The sequence below is a fragment of the Saccostrea cucullata genome, unplaced genomic scaffold (assembly GCF_032062105.1).
Source record: "Saccostrea cucullata isolate Sc308-1 unplaced genomic scaffold, CSIRO_AGI_Scuc_v1 ctg3444, whole genome shotgun sequence".
NCBI lineage: Eukaryota > Metazoa > Mollusca > Bivalvia > Ostreida > Ostreidae > Saccostrea > Saccostrea cuccullata.
This window is the reverse complement of record NW_026932697.1, coordinates 8,745-34,452: the sequence shown is the minus strand read 5'-3', so window position 1 is coordinate 34,452 and position 25,708 is coordinate 8,745. Positions and strand designations below refer to the sequence as shown.

The 25,708-nt window shown below is 34.0% G+C and overlaps 2 protein-coding genes across 2 annotated transcripts; both read left to right on the top strand.

Moving 5' to 3' along the window:
• The first annotated feature begins 590 nt into the window (after window positions 1-590).
• On the top strand, window positions 591-13,877 carry LOC134235833 (uncharacterized). Its single transcript, XM_062718001.1, has 8 exons — window positions 591-1,062; window positions 1,976-2,206; window positions 7,045-7,530; window positions 9,690-9,941; window positions 10,179-10,424; window positions 10,570-10,691; window positions 11,212-12,474; window positions 12,688-13,877. The coding sequence occupies exons 1-8, from the start codon at window positions 693-695 to the stop codon at window positions 12,736-12,738; spliced, it is 3,021 nt and encodes a 1,006-aa protein (XP_062573985.1). The 5' UTR covers window positions 591-692; the 3' UTR covers window positions 12,739-13,877.
• A 1,871-nt stretch (window positions 13,878-15,748) lies between these two features.
• LOC134235834 (uncharacterized) lies at window positions 15,749-19,077 on the top strand. Its single transcript, XM_062718002.1, has 3 exons — window positions 15,749-15,959; window positions 17,030-17,737; window positions 17,944-19,077. Exons 1-3 carry the CDS (start codon window positions 15,749-15,751, stop codon window positions 18,945-18,947), a joined length of 1,923 nt encoding a protein of 640 aa, XP_062573986.1. The 3' UTR covers window positions 18,948-19,077.
• Window positions 19,078-25,708: the final 6,631 nt, after the last annotated feature.

The following is a 25,708-nucleotide window of genomic DNA, read 5'->3' as shown; positions in this document are numbered from 1 at the left end:
GGGAGGGGCATCGAAAAATAAACGACTATGATTACATTTACTGAAGAGTAATGTTTACGCCTCTGGGGGAAACTTTGCATCTACTCCAGTAGGACAAACGGTTACATTACGGTTATATGTTCATAATATGATCAAGGTCACAGGCGCTGGTATGTTGTTTTTTTTTAATTATACGTTAGACGGGATGCTATAGATGACCAATAATCGAAGTATAATTTTCTTTGTTGACTAAGCAGCACCATTTGTTTTCTTATTTTAAAATTATGCATGCATAATCGTTGAATCTGCTGACCAATTATATCATAAATCATATCATTATATCATAAAATATTCCCGTGTTTAGAACTATAACGGTTGTTTAGTGTAGAATGAAATATTTAGGTTTTTTTCTTCATGCGAATGTATTGATATAGATGTTTTTATATTTTTTTCCCAAATGAAAAGCCAAAGAGTAAATATTTCTATAAGTTAGACCGCAAACTTTGTACGGATTTATTTGCTGAATTTATGGTAGTACGTAGTACTATTTAGTGATTAAAGGAAAATCATTATTCAAGATTATTTAAGTTATACAAAACATTTAATTTCTAGATCAGTTCTCCACACTGACTGATGACGAGGTGTCCGTGTTATTCTGTTTTCTGTGTTCTGACTCCGGTCCTCCTGACTTCACTGACACAGAGTGGCTGGACATGCTTAATAAGATACGACGGTATGTGTACTGTGAAGAGAATCCTGTAACACGTGAGGAAGCACAGCAGACTCTGGACAGACTGAAGTCACATGATTACCTTTGGGAAGATCAGGACAAGATAACGGAGGACACAAAGGATAAGACAATGTATACGATAGCATCAATACACCGTGATACACCATTCTGTTACAGTAGTTATAACACAGCCAGTGTGTACCTGAGATCACGGAGATACAACAGAGAACCTGGAGAGAAGTGTGTCACTAGTCTTGGCGGTGATCACGTACTGATACTCCGTCTACAGATGAACATACTGACTCACGTCACCATGGAGGACACGGAGATATATGATATGATACACCGGATATGTAAGTCAGAGTAAAATAATTGTAAATTGTTATAATTTTCTTTCAGAATTTTATTTAAATAATTGGATTACATTTTAAAATGTTAAAAGGTTATCAGTAGAAACATTATACATTAAAATCACTTTCTTTTTAGTAGTTGCTTTGTAGTAACTTAATCGATTACAATTTAATGCTACTAGATTAATATTATACATATATTACATGAGTAATTTGCCCCAAGGTAATGTTATGTAAATTGTTTCCTGTCACCGAGGGGCAATTTTATTGCTGCCCGAGAATTAAACCATGTAATATATGTTATATAACATTTTTAAGCATTGAATCCAAATCGATCATCGAACATATTTATTGGACATTATGTACACAAGTACGTACTTTGATTATAATTCCGAAATATCCCGTCCTGTTTCATGGCAGAATGTTTTCAGTATGCTGACACTTGTGTTGATAACCTTTGTTGTATTAAAAGAATTTTTCTCCTAAATTAAATTATCTAATTCCTCTGAATTCAAATAAACAAATCGCATACGTTGTCTTGACTTTTTAACTTTCGTGGAACTGTTTACGTTTGCTTAGCAACTGCCTCTGTGAATTTCGAACCCGATGTAATTAATATGCGGAATGATTGCACGCGAGGGAACATAACTGTGTTCGGGAGGGCAACATAACTGTTTCCGGGGAACATAACTGTATCCGGCGTGATTCGGCAGTTTTTCAGGGCATATAGATAAAAATATTATATTTGTGATATAATGGGAAAACTTCTTCAAAAATGTTATATATTATAATAGAAGTAACTGATCGTGTTTAGTAAATCTATAATTTGAATGTATCTCTACCTATACACATGTATATATTCATAATGGTATTGCAGTGTAAATGTTTATTATAAACGGTATATTTTTTTCTACAGTAAATATCCCAGAAAATAAAATCAAGATGAGTAAAGATGAACGAGAAAAATTTCTAACGGAACTAAGAAGAGAAGGGGAGGCTGTACATTACAGAGGAAGATCACATGACAGTGTAGATCACGTGACGTGGCTCTGGAGACACTTTAGACCTGACATCGTGAGATCCTGTATAGGTCTTCATCCACACAACGACATTTACATCATCGACAACAAAACCTATAGAAAACCAAGTAAGAAAGTTTGATTTTCTAGAAAAATTAAAATTAGTTTTTTAGTTATTTCTGTGAATTCGGATCTATAAATTTATATTAGCTCAGTTCATTATATTTGTTACCCAAGACCTTGCATAGAAAAGTGATTAATCTGTTCAGTAATCTGATTAAATATTACTGAGTACCTAAATCTACTTGTAACTTTGTGTAGACATAAATCTAAAAATAAAGGGTGTCATTTTTTCTACTTAAATAAAGCAGAGGAGTGGGGTTTTGGGAGATTGAAGTTCTTTCATGACCATTTTTTATCTTTCAAACACTACGACTTACCCTTCCTCAACTTTAACTAAACTGCAACGTGTGTTTTGAAAGTGTATGTGTGTGTGTGTGGGGGGGGGGGGGGGTATACGTACGTACCAATGTTTATTATCTATATGATTTCTATCGTTTGAAAAAAAAAGTATGGGACTGAACCCCCCCTCCGCTAGCCTCCCTTGTTACGACGCCAATGGTTATCTTTTTTTTAATTGGAGCCTTGTTTTTTTTTGTTTTTTTTGTATTTTGCAAAACTTAATGTCAGTTAAAGCATTAGTCTGTTTCTCTCCCTCGATTTCGCTTTAAAGTAGGTCTACACTCGCACAACATCATTTACGAATAGTAAAACCGCCACCGCGCTTCCTTTTTCCGAGATGTGATTTTTTGAACTACAAATTGTATATTGGTTTGACTTTTAGTTAGCGTTTTAAATATCCGGTAACGATTTTGCTCCAAGTCGGTCGCGTCTACAAACATACAAAAACTGATTGTTCTACAGTCTAAGAATAAAGTAATTAAAAAGAGAAGGCTGGGAACAACTTTTGGTTGACAGAAATAATTAGGTAATAACTTCCTACATCAGAACATGCATGATTTGTATAAAACTCTCGCAACTATTGTCGGCGGCCAAGTTGAAGCTAATAGTAATAATTCAGAAGAAAAGTAATGACTACGATTTGACTTAGACATTTATAAATTTTACTAATCAAACATTATAAAATTTACTTTGAACAATAATTATTGTTTAAGACGCACCCCCCTTCAAACTGCTTATCCACGAATTAATGCAAAATTATAAAATTATCTCATGAATATAAGTATATGACAAAAGTTGATTCACTTGCAGCATACTTACTTTCTGTTACAAAATTATCCAGTTTGTGCAAAATCCGTCAATCACTTTCATTTTCATTGTCTCCAATTTACAGACAAGACTAGTGTGTTTTAATTTTTTAAAGTAAATTAAGATAAATTTTAAGAACAATAGGTATTGGGTGTGTATAATTATTGTTTTAAGTATGTACAACTTTGTTAGTACAAATATACACTCAAACGTTAACAGTATTACAGGAAAATGTTGCAATTTTTTTTTTCTGGAAGAAGGATATTAGGGGGGTACCTTGAGTGTAGAGCTCATACCACGAAAAGTAATGCGTCAACATATAAATTTTTACAGCTTAATCGTTTTCTTAAATATTATTGAGTAAAAATAATGCAAATATGTCTATCCATTGCTGGGATTTATGTCTATCTTTTAAAAGCAGATTTATTAAGATTGAGCCCATTTAGTGCAGAGTATAGAACTACCTTAAATTTTGTAAAATTAAAATTGTTTCAATATTAATCCAAATTAAAATTCTCTTTAACAGAATTTTCATTTGCTCTTATTTTTCTACTGTATGTAAGTGTACATGTATTCCGCATTATTTATTGTGAAAGGTGGTGAACATGTTTCAGGTCGTATAAATTTGCTATCTGATACCACTGACAGGAGTTATCTCCCCATAATACGTACGATTTATGTCGCGTTACAAAGGCAATATACATGAATTCCTTCCCTCGTTTTAAAAGTGTCACCTTTATCCTTCCATGGAACTGTTGAATACAAGTAGATTTGATATTGCTGTTATGCCTTAAAACAATCGTTTCACTTTTTAGTGCAAAATATATTAGATCAACTTTGTGAAAATGTTTCAGGTCGCATAAATTTGCTATCTGGTACCGCTGACGGGGTGGTAGACAAGAGTTATCTCTCCATAATACGTACGAGTTATGTCGCGTTACAAAGGCTCCTACATTTTAACCTCATTTTAAAAGTTTCACCTTTATCCTTCCATGGAACTGTTGAATGCAAGAAGAGTTGATTGTTGTTATGCCTTAAAACATTTGTTTCATTTTTTAGTGCAAAAGTTAGATCAGCTTAATTTAATCAGGAAGCATTTTGAACTATTTAAAAAAAATCAGTTTCATCATAAAATCACAGCAAAAAAAAAAAAAAAAAAAAAAAAGAAAAAATAATAAGGACTTCTGACTGAAATGACTAGAGACGATGAAAATCCAGGTACAGCACATATATAAAAGTTTGAACGGATGTAGGGAGGAAACGAATAGTTCTCGTGTGATCCTTATATATATGTCACGGGATCTAATCCCACTGAGGGACGTGAACACGTGTTCTTAAATTACACCGATTAAAATGGGGTCCCTTGTTGTGAAAGTTGCTGGCACGAAAATGATCCCTCGCTGCTCAATGGCTCTCAGTGCCAAGGTCAAATTGAGGCTCTCCACGGCGAAGGATGTTGTCAATGTAACAGTGTTTCAGTGAAATATTCGAAGTGAGACCTTTTAATCAACAAACAAACTCATCATTGCAGTATTTTGGACTTTTACAAGCATTATTCATCGTTAATATATAGAAATATAGAATAAGTCAATATTTTATTCTATTTTTAGGTTAGTTTTTTTTTTCTAGCTGCCCTCCTTCCTTTCCAAAAGTGTGTTTTTTTGTGGATCGGATGTATGTCTTCATGCGTGTCTCTATGTGTAGGGAGGAGGGGTTGGGATCGTGAGGGTGGTGCAGAAACATGAATCTATTGATTTGAGTTTTGCATTTTTTCATTGACCAAGACAGGAATGTGCTGTCTAAGAAGTTGATTTTTTAATTGCTGGAGTACAGAAATACAAAATTCCTTTACAAGCTAAAAAGATATATATGACAGTTGATGGAAAGAAAATTCTGTAGACTTTTTAAGAAAGGGGGGGCAGCTCCATTGAAAGCCTCTTTAAATTCAATGTATGAAATGTTACAATTACTCCCCCCCCCCCCCCCCCCCAGTCTTTTCCTGCTTTTTCTGTGTATCCTGCTAAACATGACTGTGTTTTTATGCTCCCAATGCAAGATCGCTTAATTACAATGTCTTATTGATATTTTTTCCCTTTTATTTCCTCTCCATTTTTCGTACTCCTCGTCATTCTGCTATATGTAAAAAAAAGAAAAATAAGGTAGGGGGAATGTATATGCAAGTTCATCCTAAAAATATTTCCTTCAAAAAAGTTTAAAGAAAATTATTACTAAATTGTTTGCCTACTTTTGTCATCAGATGTCCGACAAACAAGAAAATAATGTGGTGTCGCTATTAAAAGAATGAACTCCCTACTCCTGGACTCTAAAGCAGATGCTCGAATCACTGTGTCTCGCGGGCGACGAAAGCAAAACGTTATTTCAATTTATATCTATTATTAAGAATAAAAAATCATTTTTTTACAGATTTGCATTCGTATTTCAGGATTATTATTAAATTAATTATCAATCTCCTCATCTTTTTAATCGCATTGATTCAGCGATGGTTAAAGTAGAGATTAAAAAAATGTGGTAGGGGTGGGGTGGTTCACATCCTAAAACATCTCTGTTCACTAGGACTTAATACTCACATGTACATACAGTGTAAAGAAAAAGATTGAAGTGCAGTCCATGTAGTTCTACTGAATGTTAACAATTTATTTATTTTATTTTATTGTCCCCCGCTTTCGCGAAAGCGAGGGGACATTAAATCTCATTCGTCTGTCTGTCTGTCCGTCTGTCCGTCAGTCTGTCAGTCTGTCAGTCTGTCCGTCACAAAAACTTTAACCTTGCCCATAACTTTTGATTTAGTGGAGCTATGACTTTCATATGTCACATGTGTATTCCTTGTGACAAGACCTTTCTTTGGGTACCACCAAATTAGACCTTTTGATCTTGACCTTGGAGTATGACCCACTTTTACACAAAAATTCCAACATTTTACTCTGGCCATAACTTTTGAGTAGTAGGTGCTAGGACTTTTATATTTCAAATATGTATTGTATGTAGCAATACCTTTCCTTGGATAACAACAACCTTGACCTTTTGACGTTGACCTTGGAGATTTATGTACTAATGAAAAAAACTTTAACCTTGACCATATCTTTTGAACGGTGAGGACTAAGGCATTCATACTTCAAAAATGTAATCCTTGTGAGAAGACCTTTCATTGGATAACAACAACCTTGACCTTTTGACCTTGACCTTGGAGATTTACGTACTTATGAAAAAACTTAACCTTCGTCCCAACTTTTAAACAGTAGATTCTAGAACTTTTATATTTCACATATGTATTCCTTGTTGCAAGACATTTCATTGGATACAAACGACTTTGACCTTTTCACCTTGACCTTTGAGATGTACGTACTTATGAAAAAACTTTAACCTTGACCATAACTTTTGAACGGTGAGGGCTAGGGCTTTCATACTTCACATATGTAACTTTTGAAAAAACATTTTACTTTGGCCATAACTTTTTAATGGTCAGGATTAGGGTTTTCATCCTTTAAAAAAATCAACTTCAGTGTTACTTTCAAAATAAATGACATATGATAGTATGTTCATATTACACACAATATGTCATAAAAAATAACATCTCATCCACAAAGACTCCGAAAGTGGGGGACCACAATTCTTTGAATTTGCTTGTTAATTTATTTGTTTGGTGATTTATAATTTATTTATTTGTTTGTCATTTCAGGTAAAATCCTTGGCTATCCAACGACAGTCAGATGTCTATTGTATTGTTTACTTATATCTGATAAATATCGGATTAAGTTCATTGAACAATCACACAAAATAATAATGGACAAAATCAGACAGAAATATTTCCCTGATATTACTGATAACGGCTTGGTAGATCACTCTGATGAAATCACAGAAACAAGTGACGGTGTGATAACCTTTATATCAGACGACATCCGACATGACGTCATGTACGCCTTTGTTACGGAGTGTCTGGTGGAGGACAGTGATCTGGAGTTTTTCCTGACCACGGCGTCACGTGACGTGGTATATGAATACTGCAGACTCTGGGATTATGAAAGGAGTGAGGGAGAGAGATGTCTGTATGTACCGGACAGACCGGAGAAGATGTACGACCTCTTCATAGACAAACTACAGCTGGACATCATCACACACTGTACCGTGTCTGACTGGAGGATTTATGCCAGGATCTGTAGCCGTTGTAAGTATTACGTCTCAAAGATCTGTCTCTAGTTATGTGGTTCACTGGTTTATGTAGTATTACCTCTGTGACACTCTAGTAAAAATGTCATATTTCAGGGAGAATCTTCATAATTTTTTTAATTAGATCCTCTATAGTAACTCTTTCATTTTCTTGATTTGTGTAAAAAAAAATACATTTATTTTTATTTGTTTTTCATTAGCGTAATCTTTCAAAAAAATCAAAATCAAAAGTATTAAATCTTATGTTATCACATATGAATATTTGATAAATACATTTGATGATTGGAAAATTATTTTAATTGTAACCCCTGTTAGTTAAGTGGTTTTTTTTTTAAATTTATAATTATAAGAATGAAATGTGGGTCTTATACACAAGTTCTTTGTAAATCGGGCCAAGTTATCGAAGCCCATAGATATATAGAGATGAACATTTTTATCTTAGTAATTTTAAGCAGCATGACTTATTTCGCAGATTTTTTTCTTTGTTTTAGTTTTTCATATTGGATTTAGAGGGAAAAGAATTTATTTTGAATGAATATGCTTTTTTACCCAATCGTTTAGAGATTAGTTTTAAATGCACATTGTAACAAGCTTATTCAGATAATCCTGTGCTGACCCTTGAGGGGGATAGCTCGATGGGGCACTTTAAAACGTGCAGGGGGGACAAAGGGATCCTGAGTTTTGGTAAAACACAAAATTTCAAAAATTGAAAGCCGCTTAAGATATCGCCTGGAATTGAAAGTTTTACACCGAAACAGAATATCAATTTACGACCTTGACCTTTTGAACACTAAAAATCAAATAGGGGTCTTTCATAGGTCAACGAGAGCTCAAACGCTACCCAGGGTATCGCGTGGAAACGTGCGGAAAAGTGTCAAAACAGACAGACTTTCATTATTTACGACCTAGACATTTGTCTTCAAAATCTTCCATAGGCCATAGAGAAACGAGGTATAAAACGTCATTGTACAAGCTCAAATGCTTCTCAAGATATCGCGCGGAAACGTGTGGAAAATTTCTAAGGTCAAAATCTGGTAAATGACAAGAACAATTTTGTGAAGTTACATGTACTACATTATTATGACATAATTATAAATTTCAACATTTTTTCCCGTACTTTACGACATAAGCAGAATTATGTAGAAAATAGGGTATTTTCATGGCATTCAATTTGAGTTTTCTTCATTTTTCATTGAAAACGACTGTTTAAAATATGGTTTTTCATCTTCTTTACCTACAAAGTACGACCCGAAACACCTAATTTGACCAAGCTAACGTTATAAAGCATCATTACAGGAATTAATTTCTGGAATTTGATGGATCTGTTTACTAGGTATTTTTCATTTACTTGATCTTGACCTTGAAACAGACAGAATTCTTTTATTTTATAACTTAGACCTTGAAAATTGTTACCTCAAAATCAAAATTTTAGCAAGACGCAAATTTATCGATTTCAACCTAAAATCAGGTATTTTAATTTTAGCGAGAAGTAATTTTAGCGACTTTTAAATGCTAACTAAAGCAGCTATTACAAATAATACGCAATTAATCTTTTAGCGATATTAAATTTTAGCAATGTCAGCACCCTAGCTAATAATAACAAAATTAAATCCTCGTTTAAAATTCTACTTATAAGGTATATGGCTTAAAACGAAAGCGTTACAGAAAGACAGAAATATAAACGGAGGGAACGACAGTCCGAAATTATTATATCCCACATTCAGCGAGGGAAAAAAAGAAAAGGGGACGAGTGTTTGATTCTGAGGAAAGGGAGAGACTGACAAAGGGAAATAAATAACCCGTTCTCGAAAATGTTGCTAGTAATTAATCTGTCCTCGACTGGGAGGAAAATAAATAATCTGAACATGACCAAAGCCATTAACCCCCCCCCCCCCTCCTCACCATCACCACCACCACCTATTTAGAATTTTGGATTGATGATTTCTTTTTTCATTTTGAATGTCAGATATTTGTTTTAGTAAATATGAAAATAAAATTGTGCCCTTTATCCATATGAAAATTAAATAATTTGACTTGGAGAAAATAGCCAGCCCCCCAGCCCCTTCAGAATCAACTTGCAATCCCCTAACAATATATGTTTGTACATGTATATGCCAGTTAAGAGGATGATTATAATGAGACTCATGTTCTGTTTAGTGCAAATACCCAGAGAAGTACTGTCTTGGGACATAGAAGCAAGAAAAAGGTTCGTCAAAATTTCAAGTGAAGGCAGTGTGAACATATGCCGTGCCAGAGGAATGATAGTGGGATGCGCAGGCGCAGGAAAAACGACTCTTCTTAGAAGACTTCAAAGGGAAAACAAAGAAGAAAACAAACAACCAACTGAGACAACCGTCGGTCTTGATATTCACGAGAATTTGTTCGAAATTAAAGATGACACATTAATAGGTGATTTTTTTTAAAATATGTTAATATGCTGATATTGTTATAGATGGTGAATTTTCACTAAGTCTAGAATTCTTTTTAATAAAATTTTAATTGTTTTGAAAACGGATCATTCTGTTAAGATGTTAAAAATTATGTCATGTGAACACTTCACTAAGATTCTGTATTTTAAAACATGTATGATTTTATTTTATGAATAGGACTATTTTCATCTGCAAAACTTTTCTTACATTCTTTCAGATTTTGATAAAAATGGAACCCAATCTGACAGGACGTCTTCCAGCACAGATGTCAGACAGCTTATAAGTATGGCGGATTTTGCTGGACAAGTAGCGTATTACGCGTGTCACCAGATTTATCTCTCCAGAAGAGCCTTTTATCTCGTGGTGGTTGACATGTCTAAAGAGCTGGAGGAGAAAGCCATGTTATACGACACTGACCGACACAACCCCGTAGGATCTTTATTTCATAACTGGACATTTGCAAGTAAATACTCTTTCGAACAGAATACCTGTTATATACAGTGTTATGCATTTATAACTATGGCTGTCATGATTACATGCATCTCATATAACTTAGAATCACCGTTTACATGTAAGAGAATTTATGATGCATCACATTTTTTTTCAAGACTACTTTGTGTTTTGGCTGCAATCCATTAAGACCTACTGTAAGGATGGGAAAGCTAAAGAAAGTGATGAAACGAAGGCCAACCCTGTTATCCTGATTGCCTCTCATCATGACTGTGTCAAGGTTAAAATCTTTCATGGCTTATCGGTTATCTCTTTCCGTCTTATGTCGTTATTTTGCCACTTTTGATCTTTTACATTTAACTTTTTTCTTCTTTAAAAAAACTATTTTCTTATATTTAAATTTTGAAATTTATACAATTGTATTTAATAAAAAAAAATTACAAGCAGAATATACAAAACTCCTTGAAGAAAAATAGTCTGCAAAGTTACATAGAAGAGTAAAATCAGTGAAAGGTGTACAATGTATATCAGTTTACGTAAACTAATCCAAAATGCATAAAACTATTCATTGATAATATAATTGTTTCTAGCTTTATAATAATCTATTTGCATCATGTTTAAAACCACATTAAGCAGACATAAATAAGAAAAAAATAATAATTTGGTTTAATTTGGGTAAATATACCAAATTTCAACATTCTTCTTGTATTTTAATCATCGACCTCACTTAGTTTCATGTAACAATAAATTGCATATTTTACGTTTATTGTTATTAATTTCATGATCATTGTCTTTTACAGTATCGGAAGGAAACCACCTCTAGCCAAAATTCATTCTATGACGCACTAGAGAGATGCTTGCCTAGTGAACATACACTGAATGATCATATTTCACCCGCACGTTACTATGAGATTGAATGTCCATTTGGAGAATTGAATGTACACCAGGAAGAAGCAATAGAACAAGTCAGAAATTGTATTGTTCGTACAGCAAAAAGTCTTCCACACTGGGGTGAAAAAATTCCCCACATATGGTATATATTTGAGCGATTTGTACAAGAACGAAAGGCAAAGAGAATTATCAGCTTATATGGCCTAAAACGTGAGAAAGAATTTAAAATCCTTAAAGAAAATGAGTTGGATGATATGCTCAGATACTTTTCGGAGGTGGGCCAGATAATCTATTTCTCAGAAGAGGGACTGAGAGACAACATAATATTAGACGTTGGTTGGTTTGTAGACGCTTTTAAGAATATCATAACAGACCCTACTCACGCTCGCTCAGCATGCAGCAGGGTTAAAGAGTGGGACATTTTCATGAAGAATGGGATGATTTCAGATTCAACACTGGTCAGGGTGTGGAGGGAAAACCAAAAGGAATCATATGTTCTCGAAAAGGATCATATCATACCATTCATGGAGAAACTTGGCATTCTTGCAGAAATGAAAACCCAAGAAGTTGAAGGGAAAGGTGCGGGATTCTTTGGAAATAGACAAGAATCCTTGTACTACATCCCTAGTATTAATAAGACTGACTTCTCAACAGAAGGCTTTGATTTCTTCAACGACGGATTTAAAACTCCGATTTTGGTCTTTTTTTTCAAAACATTTATTCCGCATTTCTTTTTTTTTAGACTTGTTGCAATCTGTTTTTCGAAATGGGAATTACTAAGTGAGAAATGGCTCTGTAAAAACATTGCTTTTTACAAGGAAAAGGGAGGTGATATTAACATTGCTATTGCTGTTAATAAGACTTCCATTCAATTGCAAGCGTTTACTCCAGATGATAAAATCAATTTAACAAGCGCAGATACCAAGAAGATCAGAATTCAAATTGAAGATTTGCTTAGGGAGGTTACCACTACTTTCCATCATCAACTTCTCTATGAAGTTGGATACCCTTGTAGAGATATAAATATCACTGAAGAAGACGAGGATTGTTTCTTATCAGAGAGAACAGTTGCCGAGCTAAAAACGAATGAACGAGTTTGCCCGAATTCTATAAATGAGCATCATAAAAAACATCAGATTGTTCGTGACGCCCTGCTGCATTACTGGTACACGGTATGTACTTTAAACAGGCTATATTACGCGTAGCAGCGTTTCTATTAATGTAATATAATGTATACAAGAGCTATAATTAGAGAATTACATGTAAAGGTAAGTCTGGATTTAATCTACCCTGTCACAATTAATAAATAAATATAATTTATAGACAATTGAAAAGATCGATTTCTTTATTTGTTTGAAATTGTATTCTCATGATTTATATTTCAGGGAGTTGATAGAAGAGCCCATTCTTCTTTTTGGTTGACTAAAAGACATTGATTGTAAAATGAAACAGTTGAAATGTACAAAGCCAGCTCTACTTTCCCTTATAATTTCTGTTTGACGCTGGCGGTTTATCTAAATACATGTATGTATTGATTGAAAAATTAATATATATTGAATCAATTCTACATTCATCTGCTGAGGTTGACTAAAAAATTTAATAGGATTAAACTCGGCTATTCAGTGAACTGAGAATCTACTGAAAGGGCACATGTAGTGGAGGACAGATCTCTACCATCTATGCATTGATATGCTTACTTTATTTAATGCAAAAACTAATATTAACCAGGTATAACAAAATTACATTTATATCAATATATCTATAACACAAAAGTACATGTATTGTAATAGAGATGATACCCAACCCCATTTATTTGTTAAAAAAGTAGTGATTCTTGTTTGTTTTATGGAACAAATTAAATGAAATATTAATAGTCAATCATATTTACTGAAATGTCATATACATTGAAAAGTAAGTAGATAGAATATTTTTTCTTCATTTTAATAGATTAAGAAAACAGATATCATATTATAGTTTAAAATCTGGTGGTGATATTTTGTTGGAAACTGCATGTGGCGAATATTTATTTTTCTTTTTCTCAGACAATTACTTTAAAAAAAAAAATTGTTATATATATTTTTAAAGAAAGATTAACATGCACATTTCGATATTAAAATTGTTTTCTCATTCACACTTCCAATTTAAGAAACAGAGTTGAGCTAAACTAAATTAACATAATTTTTCCTCTCACAATATTATTAAAGCAGCTGTTAAGATCATCATCCTGTGAAGTTAAGAGAGTAAACAGTAGGTAGAGCTTTATCTTTTCAGGAAATTTTAGGTATGATACACAAAATAAACAGTGTTTAAACGTACTGAAACAATGATTTGATTTTTGTGTTCTTTTACCATCGAGTATATTAAAATACATCAAGGATTACTTTAACCTGATTTATTGTCATTTTAAATGCACTGTAAATAGCAAGAAATAAAGAAATCACTGGTCTTCTTTCTCATTTTTTCTTATTCTCTAACTCTTTTTTTCTGTTAGGCGAAATGTCCCACATATCATATTAATTGACAAGGCTATGGTTATGCAGACAAATTAACAGACAGGCAGAGATAAAGAAAAAACAGACAGGCAGACATGATGCATATTTTAACAATACACACTAATTGCAGAACCCTAAAAAACAATGTGATAGTATTGTGTTGTATCGTAATAGAGTTATGGTACATACTACTAAAAGATTAATAAATTTATAAGTAAGATGGTGGGTTGATTAATTTATATTTCACCTCTCATAAAGGGCATATCAAGTAACATTTTCAGATTACAAAATATATAATAAATGAATTGATATATCATTTGAAAATATTTTTTCGCAGTTTACTATGATGCTATGTTTTCTTATGATTTAATTCATATAGATTCTATACTTCACCTAGTTAAGAGACACAGTTATAAATATCATTTGAATGCAGATACGTATATATCGGTGGATATTGTAATGATTCCAATAAATCGGTTCACTGCAAGGACATACGCCCAATGGATTCTAGTAAGTCTTTATACATATATGTATCATTGGAAATATTCATTTATTTCAAAATAGCTGCAATCCTGGTGAAAGAAGGATATGGAAATAACGAACAGTATTCAATCTCGACGTCTACAAATATACAAAATAAAAGCAGAGCAAACACGGACCTCCGAAACATCAGAGGTGGGATCAGGTGCCATAGAGGAGTGAGCATCCCCTGCCGACCGGTCACACCCGCCATGTGCTCGTTGTCATAATCAGAAAATAACGGAAAAAATCCGTGGTCAATTCAGTGTATAAATAATGGACTAACAATTTGTATGAAAAACGTCTGTCAGCATTTCATTCAATGATAAATTGTATTTGTAAATCTAAATTAAAATATTTCGATTTAATTGCTGAAAATCAAATCGCGTTATTAGAGAGGCCAATATTTGGAGTTATTTGGGTTATTAGTGTTTCCCCGTTCTATCAGCTTTCGAGTTTTTAGTCTAACCCTTGCGACTTCCTTTTCCGTTAGAGAACCAAGGAAAGAAGATGTATCCTTCATCTCAAGTTGTAAATTTGTTTATTTCTTATAATGTGTTAAAAAATTTTCATGTTTTGCATTGAAATTTAAGGAGAATATTACATGTATTAACAATTTTTATTTTCGTGTGTATATGCACCATTATGTGAATGATTCTTCGGATGTTTTTCGATTTTGAAAAAAACACATGAGTAATATAAAAGAATGCGGGTGGTTACGACCCCATTCCTTGTTCGACCCGCTTGGTTTCGACCCTTTTCCTTGTTCGACCCGCGTGGATTTGACCCGAGTGGTTTCGTTCCGAAGCAATATTAATTATAACAATTTCGATAGTTTAAAACATTTTTGGGAGTCCAATTCAAAATATTCAGATTTGTTTAAAACCGACCGTGACTGTTTAATCATTATTAAAATATTGCTAAATAATTATGTTTATCTAAGCCATTTATTATTACGTATATTATCCCACAAAGGGCTGAATAGTTTTTAAGGAAAATGTTCAAATATTTATAAATTATTTATAATCTTTTTCAAATGAAATTAATTGCATCCTTGTCCTTAAATCAATCTCAAGTTTACTCTTGACTTCAATGTTGACAACCAATAATTGACACGTATCCCTCCCTGAAGCCATACAGCTACCTTGAAAGTGTATACCTAAGGTATACACCATACCTTATAGTGTGAACCCCTACATTTACCTGTATGTATATAATTATAAGAAGGTCGAAACCAATCGGGTCGTCACCACGCGGGTCGAACACGGAATCGGGTCGTAACCACTCGACACCATATAAAACAGGAAAGTTGTAAAGCTGAGACAATATTTTAGCAATGAATAATAGTAACTAAATAAAATAAATAAACATATAATATTAATAATTTTATGATTTCTATCATTATTTCTTACTCTAAAGTCGGTAGTTTCAGAAAATGCCTAGAAGTAAAAATGCCAAGCCCGCAAAGCGGAAATCCGCAGCCAACCCAGTGCCAGCATCGACTACAGGTGGTCCCAAAAGAAAAAGGGGATCTGTGACCCCAGTAGAGGAAAACACACCCTGTACAGATATTATTGCTACTTCAAGCATGGCTGACATTAGTTCCAGTAAGGAACCTGAGCCAGAGGTCAATTTAGATACAACAGGTAATGAGATCGATAGCATATACGGTAGTTTGGGGGCAAATGTTACAGAATCGATTAAACAAAAAATTGTTAAGGGTGAATACATTGATTTAGGTCAGCTTCTATCCAATCCGGTCCCGATGGATGGTAAGCAAACTCTAACGGTCTCTAATGGTGAAGTAGTGTTTGAACCGAAACGGGCTACAGTTAAAATTACAAATGTTCAGCAGTGGACTGATGCATTCTTAAATGTTATGACTATAACAATAATGGGGTTTGTGTGAAACAGCATTGCCATTATTTACATAAATGTTTGAGCTGTAGCGGCCCTCATCCATCAGTGATGTGTACAGGCCCGTCTGCTAAAAATCAATATGCTTCTAGAGATTTTTCAGGTCAAAGATACCCTTTACAATACAGGGCCCAGGGACTTTCATCAAGACCACCCCAGCCTAGAGCACGATTCCCCGGTGTACCACAATTTACAGGGCCTAGGTTTTTCCCCAATTAAAGTGGAAGTTCTTGAAGCTTATTTACAAAACTCTGATTATAATAGGAAGAGTTCAGAAATTTTGTTAAAGGGTTTTTCTGAAGGTTTCAAACTTAATTACAATGGTCCAAGGGTAGCTACTAATTGTTCTAATTTAAAATCAGCTAGAGATAATGAGCTTGAAATTATGGAAAAAGTGTTTAAAGAAATTAATGCTGGAAGAGTTGCAGGCCCATTCCATTCAAGACCCTTTCCCAATCTAAGGCTTTCACCTGTAGGTTTTGTACCGAAAAAGGATGGCTCATTTAGGTTGATACATCATTTATCTTATCCTGAAAACTCAAGCGTTAACTCATTTATTGATCCATCTTTCTCCTCAGTGAATTATTCCTCATTAGATGATGCTGTTAGGTTACTAAGTTCCTTGGGAAAGGGGCCTTGATGGGTAAAATGGACCTAAAGTCTGCATTTAGGTTGCTTCCTGTTCACCCGTCAGATTTTGAGCTTTTAGGTTTTAAAATAAATGATATGTTTTGCTTTGACAAATGCCTGCCTATAGGATGTTCAGTGTCTTGTAGTCTTTTTGAGAAATTTTCATCAGGTTTGGAATGGATATTGAAGCAAGAGTCGGGTCAGAAATCTGTAGTGCATTACTTAGATGATTTTTTGTTTGCTGGTAGGGCAGGTAGCAATGCATGTAATGAACTTATGTCATTGTTTGTGGAGCTCTGCGAGCAGTTAGGTGTCCCCTTAGCTGACGATAAAACAGTGTGGCCTTCAACTTCCCTGACCTTTTTGGGTTTTCAGTTTGATTCAGTTGAAATAATGTTAAGAATTCCAGTTGATAAGGTAAATAGTTTAAAGGATTTGATCAATAGTTTTATGTTAAGAAAGAAGGCTACTCTAAAGGAATTTCAGGCTCTTGCAGGTTTGTTGAATTTTTGTTTGCGTGCAATTCCGTCAGGCCGAGCTTTCACTAGGCGTATTTATGACATCATGCAAGGAGTCTGTAATCCACATCACTTTATCAGGGTTTCTTTGGCAGTTAAGGAGGACTTGGGTGTGTGGCTTATATTTTTAGATTTGTTCAATGACTGCTTTTACTTTCCACAAATTGACTGGATAGATGATGATCAATTTGAATTATTTACTGACAGTGCAGGAAATTCAGAATTAGGTTGTGGTGCTTTCTTTAAGAATCATTGGTTGCTTTTTAAATGGCCAAGTGAGTGGGCTGGTACTGAAGTAATCAGGGACATCACATTCCTTGAACTTGTTCCAATTGTTTTGGCATTTCATGCTTGGGGAAGTCAGTTATTCAGCAGAAAAATAGTTTTCCATGTGGACAACGAGGCATTAGTAACAATTTTGGACAAAAAATCTTCTAGGTCTAAGCGTGTTATGTGCTTAATTCGTCCCCTGGTACTTCATTCCATGTTAAACAATATACAGTTTAAGGCTTGTCATATTTTAGGTGTTCATAATGAGGTTGCTGATGCTCTATCTCGTTGTCAGTTTCAGCGTTTTCGGTCACTTGCACCCCTAGCAGACTTGGAGCCAACATCAATTCCAGAGTCCTTTCAAACCATCATCTCCAGACTGAATTTGACAGATTAGTTCAGAGTTCCATTTCAGCAAAAACAAGACTTGCTTATCAGACAGGTTTAGTTGAATTTGATTGTTTCAGGTTATCTTGTGGGTTACATCTGATTTGGCCTCCTGATGAAAAACAGATTATAGAATTCGTAGCTAGTTATTCATTAAAGGGTCTGTCTTCTGCTACTGTAAGGACATATCTGTCAGGTACATGTATAAGCTTTAAATGTAAACTAATTGGTAACCGAGACCCCACCCAAAACTTTGTTATCAAAAAGATGGTGGTAGGCATGTCAAGACTGCAAAGTTCAGTAGATGCTAGATTGCCAATTACACCAGATTTGTTGGGGAAAATATTGAATGTACTCCCAATTGTCTGTAGATCATCCTATGAAACTACATTGTTTTCAGCAGATTTTTCATGCTCATTTTTTGGCCTATTTAGGGTTGGGGGATTGGTCTTAGATAGTAAGAAAAGTAGTAGTTCTCATGCCTTGGATGCCACAAGCATCCAATTCTCCAAGGACAATTCAGATGTTAAAATTCATTTGTCTCATTCTAAAACTGACCAGTTTGGAAAAGGGGTTGTTTTGGTTCTACCTGCAGTTGAGGGAAAGATATGTCCAGTCAAGCTACTAAAACAATATTCAGTTCAACGTCCCGTGACTAAAGGCCCCTTTTTCTGTCACTTCGACAAGTCACCATTAACACGCTATCAATTCAATGCCATTTTGAAAAAGTCTTTGTCATGCATTGGGGTAGACAATAATAAGTACAAGTCACATTCCTTTGGGATAGGTGGTGCCACAACAGCTTCTATTAACGGCATGTCAGATGATCAAATTCAAGAATTTGGTCGTTGGGGATCGAAAGCTTACAAGAGATATATAAGAATACCAACCTCAAATTTGATTGATGGCTAAAGATTCAATCAGTTGTATTACTTTTAGCACCTCAAGCCAAATAGCTGGATAGGTTTTCTAATACCAGGCTGGAAATGTTATATTAAATATATATTCAATTTTTGTTTACATATATTTCAGAGGAAGTAAGAATATGGATTGTTGTATCGTCAATAATATGGCATGCTTTTGGTTATGCTAGACAAAATGGGGGGTCCAACCTTGGGTTATCCACATTGAAGGCTAATATCTGGTGACAGGGAAAAGGCGGCATGAGATGGCGACATCTCCTCCCTAAAATCAAATTAATGTTAAGGTATGAAGATCCCCCTCAATATCTGGATCTACATTGTTGGGGCAACGACATAGGTCAAATTCCATCATGTGCCTTGCGTTACAGCATAAATGATTCTTTAGAATCAATTACGGTCCTGTTACCGTACACTAAAATTATTTGGCTTAGACATTACCTAGATTGACTTGGCGTAATGCTAGGGACAACAGGTCTCTTAATAAAGCAAGGGTTCGAGTTAATAGCTTTGTTGCAACGAAACTTCTGGCACATCAAGGGGGATATATTCGTTACCCAGAGTTCACTAGAGTTGGTCACAATTTGCTTAAAGAGGATGGAGTGCACTTGTCAGAGCAAGGCAATAAAATATTTGTTGAAACTTTGAAGAAAGCTTTACACAATTTTATCATGTCAGTGGTTGGTGTTTTTCCTGCTTAAAATGGCCATGGCATTCGATTTCACTGACTAAATAATGTAAATCACATTTAAATGGACACTGATGCACTAATGTAACTAATGTGTTTGTTTTATACTCATTTAAGTGTCTTAGTATGCAATTTATGTGCACTGCCGTTCTAAAGAAAGGGATTGGGGATGGTTGGGGGCATTTTAGTTATTAGCGTTCAGCTACCACCATTGTGGCGGTGGACACATAGTGTCCATCGGCGCAATCTTTAGCTGAACTTAAATAGGGTTATATTTAGTGAGCATCTGTTCCCAGGGCTCGCTACAACAGACTACTGTACATAATTATTTTTAATATGTGTGTAATTTCAATTTGCTTATTTGTGTCAGACTGGATGAAACATTTGCAATGTATTACGTGGTGTATTTGCCAGTAGGTTGTTTAACAGATTTATTTGTAAATTTGCCTATTTCATATTCATTTCTATATTTGACAATTTCTTGTGATTTTTCATTTACATGTACGAGGGCTGTTCAATAAATAATGTCCTCGATGCTCAGAAAGAAGCAAAAGTCACTTTTTAATGATTTATTCTTCATGATTTTACTAATTAATCTCTTCTAAGTAAAATACATGACCGTTACATGTTTTATGCAATTTCTGATGGTTTGTAGAACTCATTTTTGGGTATGACCCTCAGTATACTGGAAAATGGCAGATCCAATGATTTCTAGGACTTGTTTCTTCCTTCTGAAAGGTATTTTTTTAAGTTTGGAGATAGAAACAAGTCAAAAGGTTAACGATCTTGCAAATATTGTTAATGTAAAAAAACATTAACTTTCTGTTCATCCCGAAACCCCCTTTAATCTTCAGGGCATGCCGGTTTGGACGCTGTCTTGTAGAAATTCAATGTAGTGGATTCCTGATTCTAGGCCCTTCCTCTTATAAACCTTTTGATTTTTTGACCAAAAAAAGTGCTTTATAGACTCTTCCAGAAATTGAACTGTCTCCCAGATTACGATTTTGAATAACATTACCACTGATGTTTAAGAAAATTACATGTAATACTGTCTTTGTGCTCTTGCATACCCGTGTACTTTTCAGAAATTCACCGTTTTTATCAAGTACATCTTATGGTAAATTTCGTTTTTAGGGTTTCAAGCAATGGATTCATGTTCCAATATCTGTTTGAAAATAAAACAAACGTGGATAAGTACAATTACTGATATTTTAAAATAATTGTTATGAATTTCGTACACGATGTCATTTTCACTAATTTTTCAAAATATAGGGTGACCTTTGAGTATCAAGCTTTTTTTTTTTACCGCAAAACGTTTCTTAGAAACAGTATAAATTACCCCCGATGTGATGTCTATCAAATTTGCTATGTGTCTTAAAGTCAATCAAACATCATCAAGTATTATTTGTTGAAATTTGGCGAACAGTACAATAGTTTTTATAATTTTTGTTGGCAAGGAGGGTACCCATTTTTGATGCCCATTATATATTTTTTATCATTGAAATCCACCTGCTCTTTTGCCTATACAATAGGCATTGGTTGCTGTAAATGTCACATATTTCAGTTAATATTTCTTTGGGATTTTTATAAAGTTTTACGGCAGCTTTAATGAAGCTTTTATTTTCACCCTAGTTTACCGATTCTTTTACATTCATTTATAATGCAGTGTCTCGAAAAGCCCTTGTTTCCCAGCTTCTCATGATGAAACTATGTGATGAAAAGTGGTCACATAGACTGTTATAAATTCACGAAAGATTCAAAAATAAGGGAAAGTGATGTTTAATGTCATACGATATCTGTAATGTATGTCATATAGTTCATGACATTATTTATTGAACTGCCCTCGTATTTGCCATTTGCCATTTGGTTTGCCAAAATCGCCAAATGTATTTGGGTCGGTAACCTTGGTTACGATCCTAACCAGTAACTTAATGTACTTGCTTAAATAACTGAAAATTGTAGTGCTGCCATGGCCATTATTCGCCAATTAACTTTAAGAAATTTATATTTGTGTGGTTTTCTCTAATAATTCGATTTAATTGCTGAAAATTAAATCGCGTTATTAGAGAGGCCAATATTTGGGGTTATTTTGGGTTATTAGGGTTTCCCCGTTCTATCAGCTTTCGAGTTTTTAGTCTAACCCTTGCGACTTCCTTTTCCGTTAGAGAACCAAGGAAAGCAGATGTATCCTGCATCTCAAGTTGTAAATTTGTTTATTCCTTATACTGTGTTAAAAAATTTCCCACCCACCAACACCTTTTATGTAATGTATGAATATATATGAATAAATGTCTATTTGGTGTCATTTTGCTGCTGTTTGTTTTTTTTTTTTTTTGTATTTTCAGCCTTGTACATTTCTTTGTTCGATACATAACTTCGTCATGGCGCACTGAATGGCTGTAACCTTCCATGGCTGTTGATGTTTCCAACCATTACTGTACCAGCTCCAATGAAGATACCATTCTCAAGATGCAATCTACAATCTGCCGTTAGACTTGAATAGTGATTTGTGTGTGTTGTGAGTATCTGTCGCCAGAAATCACTATTGCTTTAACATGTAAATGATTTTCTTACGATTACCAATGGAATAAGTCTACGCAATCTTTAGCTGAACTTAAATAGGGTTATATTTAGTGAGCATCTGTTCCCAGGGCTCGCTACAACTGTACAAAATTATTTTTAATATGTGTGAAATTTCAATTTGCTTATTTGTGTCAGACTGGATGAAACATTTGCAATGTATTACGTGGTGTATTTGCCAGTAGGTTGTTTAACAGATTCTTTTGTATATTTGCCTATTTCATATTCATTTCTATATTTGACAATTTCTTGTGAATTTTCATTTACATGTATTTGCCATTTGCCATTTGGGTTGCCAAAATCGCCCAATGTATTTGGGTCGGTAACCTTGGTTACGATCTTAACCAGTAACTAATTGTACTTGCTTAAATAACTGAAAATTGTAGCGCCGCCATGGCCATTATTCGCCATTAAACTTTAAGAAATTTATATTTGTGTGGTTTTTCTAATAATAGCTATCTTCTTTAAGAATTCATCTTTTATCACAAAAAATTAACAAAATTCTATTATGTACCTTGACTCTATTCAATGCAATAATCTACATCTCATTCTATATTTAAGCCCTTGTAATTAATGATTAGAGGGTGTATATTTTTTGTCTATACATACTTCTATCCTTCTGTTTACCTGCCTGTTTGTCTATCTGTCTGTCTATTTGTCTGTCTATCTGTCTGTCTATTTGTCTGTCTATCTGTCTGTCTATTTGTCTGTCTATCTGTCTGTCTATTTGTCTGTCTATCTGTCTGTCTATTTGTCTGTCTATCTGTCTATTTGTCTGTCTATCTGTCTGTCTATCCTTCTGTCTACCTGCCTGTTTGTCTATCTGTCTGTCTATTTGTCTGCAAAAGGTTAAGTCCTGACAATTAATTGTGAAATGTTGATTATAAGCTTTGGAGAGAGAAAAGAGAGAGGTTGTCAAGAAAGAAAAAATTGTCCGGAATGGAAATATCATTATGAGTTGATAATTACGTCGTTTGATTGAACTCCAAATAGATCAAGTCCTTCGGACGATTCTGTATAAACAGAGCTCCGGGTATCTTAGTAGGTATGCACACAAAAAATCCTCACTGCTCAATGGCTCTGAGTGCCAGCCATTGGTATAAATTTGCAGGCTTTCACCAGCAAGTGTTAACTCTTCATTTGAGTGAAAAAAAAATTCGAAGTTTTTGTATATAAGAAAATCAAGCTTTTTTTATGTCTTTTACCCTGTTTTACAAAAGGTTCTTGCAAATGTCGCTCCAATGAGAATATATTTTAAACAGATGTTACATGGTTTCGATGGTAACATACGAGCAGCGAGGTGACAGGAAAGTCCTGGGCATAAGTGATGCACAAGTATTAAGGTATGCACACGCATTGATCCTGCAGTGAATTTCACCTCAAATTCGAAGAACGTGATATTATAAATTGCTTGCGTTTCTATAGATTATGTACATGTTATTTAATAGACTGTATTATTGTAATTGTTTACATGTATCATTGTGTGTAATGAAACCATTAAATCAAAAGTTTTGTGTAATTTTATTGCTTGGCGACGTCAACAATTTACAAAAATGCAGTAAATATCTATAATTTAATGAAAACGTTGAAATCATTCTGATTCACTGTATTGTCATTTACCATGTGTTCAAAATTAATTCAATAAGTTTTAATGCATTACATAAAATATTCTTAGTGTGGAGTTTTAATTATATTAGTCTTGAAATCCATCCGACTTTTACCCTTTAAGACTTGCATTCGATATCGATTAAACCAAGATCAACCAAATGTACCGGACGTATGAGGGAATGACGTTTAGTTCTTCCTCTCTGATTCAATAAAAATTGAAATATTTTATTTTTTTTTTACTTTTTAACACATTTACATGTTTCTTCAACATAGGAATAGACAAATGAATGGAAACCTAAAGCATTAAAAACATCATAACACAGAAAAGGTGTCAAAAGATTAAGATAAGATAATTATGCATTTTATCTTGACGCACAGTCGTTAAATCAAAAATAAAGCATAGTTTGACCAGAAAGTTTAACGTTGGCTCTTTCATGTTCATTATTTCCGTATCCTTCCTGTACCTTACATGAAGCTTTAAGGATAATGCATGGGTTTCAAAATACAAATCACAATTGCTGTCAAGTCCTGGCGTTAAAAATGTAAATGAAACATATGGGGATGACGAACAGTATACAAGTTCGTCCATAAAATAATACAAAACCTCCAACAAATCAGAGGTGAGATCAGGTGCCATAGGAGAGTGAGAATCCCCTGCTGACCGGTCACACCTACCATGTGCTTGATCTTTGTTATGATCGGGAAATAACCCAAAAATCCGTCGTCAATTCCGTATATATATAATGGAATAACAATAAGTATAAAAAATTCAGTCAGCATTTGACTCAATACTAAATTGTATTTGCTGACAAGGTCATTTGCATCGAACAAATTACTTTTGATATGATGACTTTAAAGGAGACTTGATATTCCTATTTTGTCAACTGGTTTCTCAATAATTTACCTCGTTATAGAAATAGTTCAATCGTAGAGCATACTCGTGCAAATCGATTCAACTAGGATATATATAAACTCCGTATGTAGTGATGAAGGTACATTGCTGCATAGGTAAGAGAAATTGAGGTAAAAAGTTAATGTCAAATGTATCAGCATGTAAGCAAAAAATCATTATTTTTTGAAAGGTATAGTTTCATTTTTGCAATGCTTATGTACTCTTTGAGAACTTGTTTGCACTTACCGTTGTAGTTATGTCATATATCTTTCCAAAAAATAATGATCAAATGCATAAATAATAATTGAGGAAAAATCTGTCGAAAAAGATGTGAATATAAATGCCTTACAATAACTATAAACAAAGAGTAGTCAGCATAAATAATCCTCAGTCTTGCTTTTGATGGTCGTAATGCATTTTCTAAAAGAATTTATTTTTATTTTTGACGAAATGCCCAATCCTTAGTAGCTGATTTTAACCCTCAGTGCTGTTAACATGTTATGAAAGATTTTCATAAACCCTGTCATGATACGTAAACAAAAAAGAGAGCAGGGCACCAAGTACGTTCAAAAAGTTAAATATGCTGGATGCCTCTCATGGAATCATGGTATCAAAAATTGTAATTATCAAAGGTCTGAAAGGATGAAAAATTCGTCAGACATATATAAAAAAGTTAAGTTTCACTTTAATATGTGCCCAAGCATTCCGAGCTAAGAGGGAAAAAATGAAAGGGTTACAACAACAAATAATATGTGCAAAATCACACTGTGTTTTGTAATTAAAACAAGCTTTTTTTAAAAAAGCTTTTTAAATCTTTATCTTTGTCTAGTACATGTAATAACTATTTCAATTACTTACATTAGAAAATCAGCAATTAAAATAATCATTTTCATTGATATTTAATCGCAAAAAGCTACTTGAAAATTCAAATTCAGGATAAGACTGCCCTAGGCCTGAGATTCGAACATGTATGAACGTGTCATTA

What these genes read in the sequence shown, in the direction of transcription:
- LOC134235833 (XM_062718001.1), top strand. Translation starts at nt 693, where the DNA reads ATGCTTAATAAGATACGACGGTATGTGTACTGTGAAGAGAATCCTGTA. An exon ending in TGCCAGGATCTGTAGCCGTT is followed by an intron (nt 7,531 to 9,689) that starts GTAAGTATTACG and finishes TGTTCTGTTTAG; the next exon opens with TGCAAATACCCAGAGAAGTA. An exon ending in TGCTGCATTACTGGTACACG is followed by an intron (nt 12,475 to 12,687) that starts GTATGTACTTTA and finishes TTTATATTTCAG; the next exon opens with GGAGTTGATAGAAGAGCCCA.
- LOC134235834 (XM_062718002.1), top strand. Translation starts at nt 15,749, where the DNA reads ATGCCTAGAAGTAAAAATGCCAAGCCCGCAAAGCGGAAATCCGCAGCC. An exon ending in GGTCAATTTAGATACAACAG is followed by an intron (nt 15,960 to 17,029) that starts GTAATGAGATCG and finishes AATTTTCATCAG; the next exon opens with GTTTGGAATGGATATTGAAG. An exon ending in GGCATTTCATGCTTGGGGAA is followed by an intron (nt 17,738 to 17,943) that starts GTCAGTTATTCA and finishes TCTCGTTGTCAG; the next exon opens with TTTCAGCGTTTTCGGTCACT.